A 12,916-nucleotide genomic window follows, 5' to 3' on the forward strand; every position below is an offset into this window, starting at 1 on the left:
CTTGACCGATCTCGACCAAATTTGGTACACACATTGGGCTTAGGCTCCTAAAGCCCGATATTTATGGGCTCCACCAACGTAACGGTAATTGCAAAAAAATCAAAGCTAGCTATATTTTAGGGGGAGTAGGTTTTGTCCATTTCAAAAATATCCAGGACGGTTTAATAGGTTAATTTTTTATAAAGATATTGCTGAATGTATAACATAAGCCATATAAGTCAAAGTTAAAATCTTGTGCATAACTCACAAAAATTTAACAGATTAAAAAAAAATAGTCATCAAATTTTTTAGTTTTTACTCAAATTTTTTAGAAGCTATTTAATCTTAATATAACAATATTTATTGAAATTTTTTTCTGCGTAGGCCTTTCGCATTTTGCTTCCACTTAATACATATACGTACACACATACATAATTTAATTTGTGTAAGATTTAAGAAAAACAGCAACCTAGAGCAAATAGTTTATTTTAAATTTCGGACTAGTTTGTTCGATCAATACAATGGCCTAGTTCATTATACGAACTAGTTCGTGAACTTCTCAACGCTACTTTGCAGGGGTCTTTTTTCCCCGATTTCCAACGTTGCCGAGTTAGACTTAATGAAATAATTGAACCAAAATTGGTAGAAATCGATAAAGCGGTTACCTAGATACACCTTTGTAGTCATAACGTGGGCGGGGCCACGCCCATTTTCCAAAAATTTTTATTTTTTTATTTTTAAGGGATTGTTGTAAATATTAACTTGGAAAAAAATTACTTAATGAAATATCGGAGTTTTCGTATTCCTAAAATTTACCGTTGTACAGGAAGCGGGTATAATTTTATTCCGATTTGAATAATTTTCAACGAGTTGCTTTTCCGTACCAAGGTTATTAAGTGCACCGAGTTTGGTTGAAATTGATAAATCGGTTACGGAGATACACATTTGTGGTCATAAGTGGGCGGCGCCACGCCCATTTTCCAAAAATAATAATATTATTTTGTACCAAAATTTTACTTGACATCCTAATTTTCAACTATTTGAATCCAATATTTACTGAAATACACAAGTTTATCTCATTAAGTCTAACTAAACATACTATCGAAAATGTTTGATAAAGGGGTAAAACCACTGCCTGCTTGCCATGTAACGGTAGCTTTCGGAATGGTGAAAAAAGCAGCGGGTATTTATTGTTCGGCTTCACCCGAACTTAAACTGATTTTACTTGTTTTTTTTTTACTTTTCCGCGATTTTTTAACTCATTTCTACTCAACTCATCAACATAAGGTAAACTCCATGAGACGATTCCGATTTTCTTTTATACGCGTTTTTCGGCAGGAAAAACTACGTCCAAACTCCTATTTTTTTAATTTTTGAAATTTTCCATTTATGCCATATTTCGTCACTTTCCAGCTTTTTCGCAAGAAATAGACGCACTAAAAAAAATTGTAAATGAACTTCAAATCAGCATCAAAAAATCTATCTACACGACGAGTCCAAATTTTGCTAAGCCGTGTTATTTTTATTTTATTAGAGGGACTTACCATGTCAAACGGATCGAGACAGGGATAAAAAATTCAATTAATTAAAAAAATTATAAAGGCACATTTTTTTAATAGTTTTGTGTTTATTACTATTCTTTTTTTTTTGTTTCTATTAACTTACACCCATAAACACCCCACAAAGCGATTGATCTCCGTCGCCCACCACTTCAAATCGTTTTCAACTTGTGTCATTTCAACAATTCCACAAGCAGGACATTTCAGCCTCACCGGATCTTGCGGCAGATTTAGATAAGTGCCAATCAGTGGCGTGGCGAAATTATTATAAATTTGTTGCTCCTTAAGTTCCTTTTCCGACAGCTGCTTTAGTGCATTCTTATCCCCAGCACCTGCTGTGTTTTTACTATCTATTGCAGGTGTTGTTGGCGGTGAGGTGGATTCGGTCATCATTTTGCGAACGTTGTGTTAACTCGAAATAATATGTGTTTTTTTTACTTTCACAGTATTTGAATATATTAGGTAAAATTTACGGCACGAAAACAAAAATAAAATTTAATAAATAGTTCCCGAGCGCTATGATTTCACATCCGACACAAGAGCAAACGTACTGAAGTCAATCGACGCGATGCGTTGAACAATGATCGTGGCGCAGTGAGCGCGAGCGAAAGCTGTATAGATTGCGCGCGTTGTACTGAGTGGGAGAGATGGCATGCAGATGAAAAGCGAAAGTGATCTGCCACCCACAGCGATACTCTGAGAGCGCTAAGAGTTTGAAGATCAAGCATGATGTGGACGTTGCGGTCGACAACAGGTCGTCGAAAACAAACAAATATATGAAATGTTTTCGTAATACTTACATATGTATTTACAAACTAACGCGAGCAATGAAAAATGCGAATTTTGTTAACAACCAGATTTATTAATAAGGTATTTGTGAAAGCGCGCGTTGTAAACAAATTTTATTTAATAGTAGCACTGTTTAAATAGTTATTTTGTTGTTATTGCTTTTGTGATTTTACTCGTTTTTAATTAGTCGATAAATTAAATTTCGTTACATTTAAAACTACTTATAATGTCATTACATCTATTACACCGAGCGACAAAAACCAAAAATTTTTAAAACACACAAAAAATCGATGTATTCTCAAAACTAGGAGCCAAATATAGTATAACTACGTTTTTAATTTTTCTCTCTGACGTCAGGATTTTTTTTAAAGGACTTTGAAATTTCTAGGATATGATTGCATAAAACATTATTTAAAAAATTTGGTACATTGCAGAGTATATATAAAAATATATGTCAAGGACTAATATGCAAACTACCAGATCTTCGAATTTCGCCCTTCTAACTTTATTAGTTTTAGATACACTTCTCTATAAGATATTGATAGTTGCAATATACATAAATGAAGATACTGGAATCATTACACTTTAGAGCACTCGGCTCGGTATTGGACCAAACCAATTTTTTGTAAGAGATTGAGTCATAGGTAAAAAGTAATTTCTCCGTTTTTCTAAGTTAGCCTCCGAAATCGAGATATGGGCCTTCGAAGTTCGAAATGGGACCTTTGGTAAAAATAATATTTTATTATTATATTTAAATAACTAAAAAACTAAAAATATAGACGTAGTCCGCCTTTCTTCTCTTATTTAAAAGGTTTATAACTTTTTTTTGCAAACTTATATTACAGGTGCTATAAGGGGTCTTCGAAAAATTAACAACCTTATATTTCAAACAATTTTGAACTGATTTAAAAAATAATAATGGGCCGTATGAATAAAAACTAAGCAATTGCTTTTTCTTAAAATTTCATACCTTTTACTTCAATTTTGATTGAATAAATTGAGTAAATGAACTGAAATTTTAAGAAAAAGCAATTGCTTATTTTTATTCATACGGCCCAATATCGTTGTAAACATGATTAAACTCCCTTTCTTCTGATATGCATATTTGCATATTTCGTATGTAAAAATTTGAGAAAACCATTTAAAAGGAAAAAATACCTTTTTTTATAAAACAAATACTTTAAACAAAAAAATTACTGACCGCTTTTTAAAAAAAAACTTATATCGTTGTAAACGCAATCAAACCTTCGTTCTTCTGATATGCGTATTTGTATACTTCGTATATAAAAATGTTAGAAAAAACACTTGAAAGCAAAAAATACCATTTTTTTATAAAAAACTATTTTATACAAAAAAAAATTAAAAACCGATTTTTTAAAAAGTGGTATCGATGTAAAGGCTACTAGAAAACTTATACTTTCTTAAACTCGAAAATTTCTATTTTTATACACGAAAAAAATTAATTAAAAACATTTTTTCCCTCTATATAAACTTTTGCCTAAGTGAAAGTAGCGAATTAAAGTATTTAAACCGTAGGTACATCATACGGTCAGTTTGTTCTTTTAGACCGCATACATAGTTCCATAATAATGATTCCAGTATCTTCATTTATGTATATTGTAACTATCAATATCTTATAAAGAGAAGTGTAAATTTTTTATCTAAGACTAATAAAGGTAGAAGGACGAAATTTGGGGATGTGGTAGCTAGCATATTATTGTTGGAAACTTCCAAGGATATCCAAGGATAAAGTTTTAAAAGTACATTTGCAACACTTATTCGTCCTGATGCACCAAAAAATAAATTTTTTAATTCGACAGAGTTTTTCCTTTTAATTGATACCCATATTGTTATTCTACAATGCACCGAATCTTTTGAATCATTTTTTTATTCAATCATATTCTAGAAATTTCAAAGTAATTTTAAAAAAATGCCAAACGTCAGAGAGAAAAACTAGAAACGTAGTTTTACTATATTTGGCCCCAAGTTTTGTGAATATATTAATTTTTTCGTGTGTAAAATTGACTGTCGCACGGTGTTATATTTTATTAAATTTTAGTGTTTCACCACACCTATTTAGGCTGCTGTTGGATGCCCAATTTGCCACCACATTTGCTGCAGTAGATGCCTTTCGTCGTCCATTCACGATTGCAGCCACACCAAGTACAAATACAGCAAAGCCAGAAAATTGGGAAGAAGCTGAAAAATAGGGGATTGGAAATGTTAATTGTTTTCATACACTTATTTTAAAATATTTACTAGAACCTAAATATCAATTAAAAAACTTCTATCTTAAGTTTTTTAAATCTATTTTAGGTTTTTTAGGTCTATTTTAAGGTTTTGACTTATTTTTTAAAAACTTTAATATTCGAATATTTTTTTCATTAGTCTTTAAATGAGAATAGGAAAATTTTAATAACAAAAAAAATTCTAAAGATAAAAACGTTATTAATATTAATTTATTGAACACATTACATCTCTAAAAGTACAAAAAGTATTTCTTAAACCTTTTCATGAATAATGCCACAGAAAACTAAAATACAAAAATTTTTTGTACACACATCAAAATTAATTTAAGAAATAGTTAGAACAAAGTTTTTATGAGCTTTATGATATTTAAATTTGTTTTTTATATAATAAAATTTTATAAAAAAATTTAAACTTTTCAGCAGAAAAAAAATTTACTTGTATTAATATTAGACCCAAATATTTAAACTCAGTTATAACAAAAAACATTCAAATGCTTAAGACATATTTACATACGAATGAGAATATGTGGGTCTGAAAAGAGCGGGACAATTTATTTTTTTGGGTTTAGAACTAACTTCGGCACGTTTCACAACTAGGGGACGTTCAAGCTATGTTAACTGATGATGCCATAAATTCACTACTGACAGTTCTTACGATTACAAACTTCGTATAGAGAAAACAATTCGTCTATTCTCCTTAAACCAAATATTTCGTCACTTAAGTACTCACCACGACAACGTCGATAGACAACATGTTGCATCCTTCAGACCTGCCGCACGCATCACAGCCGCATCACCATATTGCAGACACAGCGGACATTTGGTGTGATAGGTACGCGGCCCCACCGAATAAAATCGTATGCGCTTTCGCGCATCCTTCCCGGGTGGTGAAGCGTCGAGCGCCTGCAGTTGTGTCACATTTATTACACTATTAGCATCATCGATGTACGGCACAGTTGAGGTTTGACCTTCCAGCACTATATTGGCCACAATATGCCGCTTGCGCTCCTCGGGCTTTAGTGCGGGTAGCAGCTTAACTTTCACCAGCTGTGGTGTTTCCGCCACGTTCGGTTCCATATCGACTTTAAACAAATTTAGCTATATGTGGAAGTATTGTAAGTATTGTTGCGCTTTTGAGCGGTGGCAGTGAACTGCTGGCCACTGACTGATGAAGCTGCTGGTGGGTGGCAGTCATTCATTACTGGCTGATGGCATATATGTATGTAAGTGATCACTGATCAGCACTGATCAACGTGAGAGTAGAAGAGTAGTCATAATTTCAGCAATTATTGACGCTATACTCATTGCAGTATAAATTTTCCATTCTATGCCAAACTCTCTTCCAATTACTAGCGCGAATTTTTCGTCTCTTCTCGCTCAATGATCTTGCGCATCGATAGTGTGCTCGTAGTCGCTCCACTTGAATTAAAATTCATCATTTTTCTCGCCACGCTGCGTAGTGTGATATCATTGGCACTCAATGTGCGCATTTCTTTGGTTTTCACTATTCGTTGTTTTTTCATTTTTCCTTCCCTACTTTGGGCCAATGGGCGAGAAAACGCGTGCGGAAAGTCACGAATATATACAAACATGCTTATGAATGGATATACATATCTATGTACATTAGGCTGGGCGAATTTGTTTTTGACTAAATCTTATGGTAATTTCTGATTCTTCAGATAATTCGAAGAGTAAGTTTAAAAGAAACCATGGTTCGGAAATGAAAAAAAATACCTTTTCGCGATATTGATTTTTTTTACCTTTTCCGCCTTAATCAAAAAAAAATTCTATAAAATATAAAACAGCGATTTTTTATGAAAATTTTGTAAAACTGGCAAAACGAAAAAAAAAGTTGAGAAAAATTCATTTTTCTTATAACAAGCAATTTTTAAACAAAAATCAAAACCGATTCGAATCTTTTTTTTCAAGTCTCCACTTCAGTAACAAATGTGGAATAGGTTAGTATTCGATTCGAAAACTATTTTCCCTTCGTTATGAATTCGAAATCCATCCCATTATCCAATTGAAATTTTAATGAGAGAGAGTGGTGGTCTTGTATTTCCCTTCGGGAATGAGCAGAATTTCACTTTATCTCTTGTTACTATGGTTTAAATTTTTTCCGAACTCATCTTGAGTGTATTTCCAATATTCTACACTGAAAATAAAATCTGTGTAGATATAACGAAAACTTGCGTACATTTTACGAAAGTTTTCGTCATTTTGAGCCACGAAAGTTTTCGTTGATTGTACAAAACCGTTTTCGTACATACTACGAAAATATGAGACATCAGATCTTAGTACATTTTACGAACGTATTCGTACTATTTACGAACGAATTTCGTACTACTTACTAAAGAATTTCGTACTATTTCCTTATTTTTTTACGAAATTTTTGTAAAATGCACAAAATAGTTCGTATATTTAACGAAATTATTTTCCTAAAATCTGCGGTTTTTTTCGTAGAACTTCCGATTGCTTTCATTCACCACACTGTAAAAAACATAAGACGAGTTATAACACAACAATTTTATTCTTAATTTTAAGCGTTTTTCTTTAACAAAATGTTTTGCAATGTTTTTATGTGGAGGTACTTGGCAGATTCGCAGCTTCTTCGATGTTTGTTTCCTTTCTCGACTATAAATTAAAGGAAAATTATAAGTCGTCTGAAAGGCAAGTTTCAGTGAAAAATCATACAAAATTTCATTAAGTAGTGCGTCTGTTCCTGGCTTGGGCTTGCCGTTTATAGCTAACTGATGAAATTGCCTATTTATGAAGTCCCGCATTGCAGAGCAAGGCTCAGCGTGGGCGATGTTAAGAACATTGTATGCTTAAAAGCATTTATCCACAGCTTTAACATTTAATTTTATATTGTATTTTCATCCACCAAAAGCTTCTTAAAACTATTAAAATTATATTATACGTCTCACGGTAGCTAACCAGTAGTTTCGCAATGACACTGACAATGATGAAATATTAAACTGACGGTAATTTAGTATATTGTACGAAAATATTCGTCTGTTGTACGAATTTAAAAAAAATGTTTCTGCATTTGTTCTGTGCACGAAAGTATTAAGTAAATTGTAGGAATACAGAATTATAGACTTCGTAAATTTTAAAACCATACGTAAATATTACGAATGCCTTCGTACAATATACAAAATTATTCGTACAGAGATTTGTTCAGTAATTTACGAATGTGTTTCGTAAAATAAACGTAAAAATTCGTAAATTGTACTGAAAAAAGGCTTTACGAAAGTCCTTTCGTTATATTTACGAATCTTGTTTCGTTGTGAAAAATGTTTTCGTATTATGAACGCAAGTTTCATACATTGTACAAAAACCAAGGCTACGAAAGATTTTCGTAGCACTTTTACGAAATTTTATTTTCAGTGTATGAACGTTGGGAAACTAAGGTTGGTTATGAGTTCGTTCTCAATTTGATATGCACATTGGATATCGAAGATAATTTTCTAGCGTTTATCATAATGTTTATTCGGATGCGATTATTGCGAACAATTTGACCCACCCTAATTTACATATATGTTTATTCGTGCATGTAAGGAATTACAGAGCTACACGCTCCATCTGTTACATAACAATTCTTGAATGGTTATAAACAAACCAATTGTTTGGATTTGTTTATTTTGCATTTTTGAATTATGTTTGGACATTCACATATTATTTATTTTACAGGCTTAGATCCCTTAGAAACTTATGCCTTAAGATAGCCTGCCCAACATAATCACCACCAATAAAGTGTAGGAGCGGACTGTAGCCTCGACCGTTCCAATCGCCAAAGCAAATACCAGCGACCTGGATGCTCGGAATCTTGTACTCTGACCGTCCCAACAAAGCAGCTTCAAGGTATGCCATAATTTTCAGAATACAAAGCTATCATTCATGGAGCAGAGATGCCTACGAAAAACTTGCTTGCAAGCAGGAGTTGCAAAGCGGTAAAAAGCAAATAATGCACAAATCGAAGATGCCACAATCGTTTACGGGCATCATAAGTGAATCGGTTAGTTACCAAAGGGAATAAGTCAGCATATATGGCAAGTATAATGCAGTTCAACATAGCTGCTTTAAAGTCCTTTTAGATTTTTAGTAGGATAAAATAGTTATATGATTAAGTACATTACGAGTTTCATTTAATTTATATGTAAGTAAGAGAGCCATTGTACGGAGCGCGTAATACTGCCTTCTGTAGTGGCCGGTGAAGCAAGCAGCGTTCCTGTGGAGTAGAGGATTTCTGTTGCGTAAGTTTCTGGTGTTAAAACACCCGCCGTGGGTCCGCCACTGGATATTGTATATGCAAATGCTACGTACTCGTACTTCAAATTCGAATTCTTAAAGAAACATTTTTAAATACATATATATGTATGCGTGTTTAATGAAATTAATTAAAATTCAATACAAGCCCACGACTGAGCCAATTCATCTCGTCATTCTGAATATTTTCATATATACATTTGCATACATTTTATACTGTTGATAACGGGCTCGCTTATCTGCATAATTCGTCTTTATTTGCATTAAATAATGCATTATCCTCTTTCAAATGTGAATAAGCGGCTGAAAAAATACCTACAAATTTCGAGCATTTGTTCGAGCCTCGGGATATAATTTTGTGTACATATTTTATACAAGCTATGAAGGTCTCCACTATAAGAATGGTATACCTATTTGAAAATAAGAGAGATCTACCTTTAAGCTAAGTAATACTTGTTTTAGCCCCTAATCGATGGGACCATTTTCCAAAGTTAGCCCATCATTATTTACTCAAAGTTGTGTTCGTAACATGCTATGACCTTTGTAGGAGCTGCATCCGGTCGTAACCGCTTACGCTTCACGCCTAATTTGCTTGGATTTAGTTTTTCTCGTTATTTTATTTTATGTGCCTTGAAAATACTTTCCACTATAAGAAAATATTGAAACTGCATTTCATTTGGGCTAACGAAAACGACAACTGTGACAAAATATCAACTAGTAGATTCAAACTAATGGTCAAAGAGGCATATTTAAATTTTTTTGTTTTGTCTATATGGAATACTGTATGACGAAAAATTAATTAAAATCGATAAATGTATAAAATATAAACCAATGTGCAATAGTAACCGATTATTTGCCAAAAAGCACTCGCGTAAACAATTCTTTTCAATCGAAAGTCTGCTAATAATAATAATAGATTGGCGCTTACACATATGTTAGTGTTTGGCCGAGCTTCTCTGCTAGGAATAGAAAAAAACGTTGTATAAATTTTCACCATTGACGACCATGGGAACATATAGGTCCCACCTTTTTCCACACCTTAGCAGGTAAAAAAAAAATTTTTTTTGGCGAAACTTTTGCTTAGAATATGGGTTCGCTGAACTCGAATCAAGTGTCATATCTTTGAATTTCCCAACTAATCAGTAACGGTCGCCAAAGGGCTAAGAGCAAAAATTACTTCAAAATTAAAATTGAAACATTATGAAGTTATAAATAAATCATAGATTAAACTTGAAACGAAAATGAAATTATATTTTTATAAGTTTAAGTTTATATCAAAGTGGATACATTTTAAAACAAAATAGTAGCTCTTTAGATTAAAAATGTAAAACTAAATTTTAAATTTGAAAGAAAATGCTTCTTAAAGTTGAAAACCTAGCGAGAAAAATATTTTTTGGTATAAATTTTACACGTTTCACGTTGATTTAATTTTTTGCTTTAAAGACATACGAAGTTTATAAAAATAAATGTAATAAATAATTTTCCTTTCCACTATTTCAAGCATTCGTTGTCGTCTTGGATTTCAATTGCTCCCTCGCCTGCTGTTTGGCCAATATTTTATTATCGAGTGTTTCCTTCTCAACTTTACGAAAACGTTGCCACCTATTTTCGAATACCACATCAGATCGTTGCATTTTGAACAACTGCTTCTTGTACCAACTCAACGTTATATATCGCCCAATGTAACAGCCGCATTCGCTGCAATAGTGATTGACGTCATGCCGACCGCTCCAGCGTATGGGATTGCTGCGGATCAGAGAAATTTAAATGAAAACAAAATAAATTTTTTTATGCATCAACATACACACATACATACTTATGTATAATTTTGGTATAATAAGTGGAGCGCAGTTGTGAAAACAATGAAAATTATTATAGTCGCGTGGACATATTAATGAATACTTAAAGAAAATTATGAACGATATTTTACCATGTCATGATTTTGATTTACACATAAACATACATATATACATATGTATTTATGTACTTGGACTTATGCATATCTAGCAGAAAAATGGCTGCAAGCAATGGAGGGCAACATAAACTCTTCACTCCTCACGAACAGTTTACGTATTCCTAGAGTGAGAAATATTTAAAATTTCGATTGAGGTCGACAGAGGCTTAGGGACTTACGCACACCCATGCACTTGAATAGGGACAATGATTTTACGATTTTTTCTGGGTTAGTTTTTATGTAAATAAATTTCATCAATTTAATACAGTTTATTCTTTAACCAAAACCATATAAATCAAACTTTGTTGGAAACAAGTCAAAAAATACAACCTACTTAAAATATAATTTCTTTATGATGTCAAGATCAGAACTAAACCAAATTAGCATGGAACTACTCTTGAGGTACAACCTTTCTGATAGAAAATTAATAACCGAAAACTTTTCACGGGGTCCAAATTTATCCCGTAACAAAAAAATCGGCTAAAAATTATTGAATCAAATAAGAGAAAAATAGCCAGGAATAAAACGAAAGGGCATTGTTCCCTATACAAGTGCATGGGAGGCCGTCAGCCGACAGGGTTACGGACGGTCGTCACTCCTTTGGGGTTGCGGTTAGACTCTCCACGTGGGGGGATTTTGCTGAAAACGAGCTACGGTCATGTCTCCGGCTATAGTGCTACTACCACTAGGTCGGGCGGAGAGAAGAAAACTCTCGGGAGAAGAGGCTGATTTTAGAGGACAGTGAGGGTGATGGGTCTGACATTAGTCTCACATCATTGCTCGGACCGCCTTCTGAGCTGTCTCTCTCTCCCATAAATTACCCCAACTCCAAGGTGGAACAGTATATGCCGAACCAGACTTGCCGTGGGATTGGGGTTGCCGCGGTGTACTTTTCCCATTTCCCGGTTACTTATGGGAACCACGGCTTCTTCGCAATTAAGCTTCATGTAGGTATTGCTGGGAAGATACCAGGGGTGAAAATATGCGGAATCTCTGATCCCATTACTAAAGAGATTTGCTTTGGCTGAAAATTCTAAGCGATGATCCCCGATCTCGAAAATTGGGCAAATGGGCTCCCTGCACTTGGTCTTAGGGACTTACACTGATCCGGGCCCTTTCAAACAGGACTATCAAATCCAAGTTGGTTAGAGACTGCTTTGATACGCTACAAATATTGGCAGCCAAAAACACGGTAACACTGTGCCTGGTACCAGACCATTGTGGAATCGAGCCAACGAGATCGCCGATGACTTGCCACGGGAAGGATCGGTAACTGCCTTTTCGGGACCTGAACTATTCTGTGGTCTCAGTTGGTCCTCTTCGAGAGCCATAATTACTGAGTGGGTAACACTCGGAATGCATTAAGTACTGGGGAGCGGTGGGGGGCCTTAGACAGGCCAGGCTCCTCGGCTACCCTTTCAACAGAAACGACATTGTCCTAGTAAATAGAAATGACATCAGGCTAATTTCTGGGTATCTGGCCAGTCACAACCAATTGCGAACTCCTTGCACCGTATAAATAAGATCACAGAGTCGGAATGTTGGCTCTTCCTCAAGGTTATTGAAACTTCGGAGCATATTCTCTGTCATTGTCCGGCTTTAGCCAGACAAAAACTGATTCATTTTAAATCTTCAATGGTTGAACCCTTTGTTGTAAGGAACTAAGGGAAGCCGAAGGTATCTAAGCCAAACTGGGTTAGGGACTCATTTCAAAAGATACAAAAGAGCTTTTAGGTCGCGGTGCCTGTTGTTCTAGTACACCCAAGAAAATTAACTAACTAACTAATTAAGTGCATGGGAGTGTGCATTGGGGTGGTCCAAAAATGCATGTGAAAATTATTAAGTTGGAATTTTAATGCTCTCAACCCCTAGGAATATTTTATATCTTGTAATCAAACAATATCCTTCAAGGTTTTCCTTATATTTTATATGACTTATATAAAAAGTTCGATTTCACCCGAACTTAGACTTCTTTGCACGATTTTTTTTTTATATTCATTGTAACCTTATTTGTGATTTTCTCGTATGCGACAGAGGTAAATTTTAATAATTTTTTTCTGAAACATGCTAAGAGGTAAGTTATCAAAGAATTGGCGCGCGCGATAGTTTTTATATTG

General features: G+C 34.1%; 2 protein-coding genes across 2 annotated transcripts; both read right to left on the reverse strand.

The window, feature by feature from the left end:
* Positions 1 to 1,640: 1,640 nt before the first annotated feature.
* On the reverse strand, positions 1,641 to 2,177 carry LOC108379067 (uncharacterized). The gene has a single exon (XM_017635384.1). The coding sequence runs from the start codon at positions 1,929 to 1,931 to the stop codon at positions 1,641 to 1,643; it is 291 nt and encodes a 96-aa protein (XP_017490873.1). The 5' UTR covers positions 1,932 to 2,177.
* Positions 2,178 to 3,811: 1,634 nt separating this feature from the next.
* Positions 3,812 to 5,727, reverse strand: LOC108379068 (uncharacterized). The gene is made up of 2 exons (XM_017635385.1): positions 5,307 to 5,727; positions 3,812 to 4,526 (listed from the first exon to the last, which is right to left on the reverse strand). Exons 1-2 carry the CDS (start codon positions 5,651 to 5,653, stop codon positions 4,400 to 4,402), a joined length of 474 nt encoding a protein of 157 aa, XP_017490874.1. The 5' UTR covers positions 5,654 to 5,727; the 3' UTR covers positions 3,812 to 4,399.
* Between the last annotated feature and the right edge of the window lie 7,189 nt (positions 5,728 to 12,916).

This window comes from Rhagoletis zephyria, unplaced genomic scaffold, assembly GCF_001687245.7.
Source record: "Rhagoletis zephyria isolate East Lansing unplaced genomic scaffold, Rhagoletis_zephyria_1.1 Rzeph_scaffold_15511, whole genome shotgun sequence".
NCBI lineage: Eukaryota > Metazoa > Arthropoda > Insecta > Diptera > Tephritidae > Rhagoletis > Rhagoletis zephyria.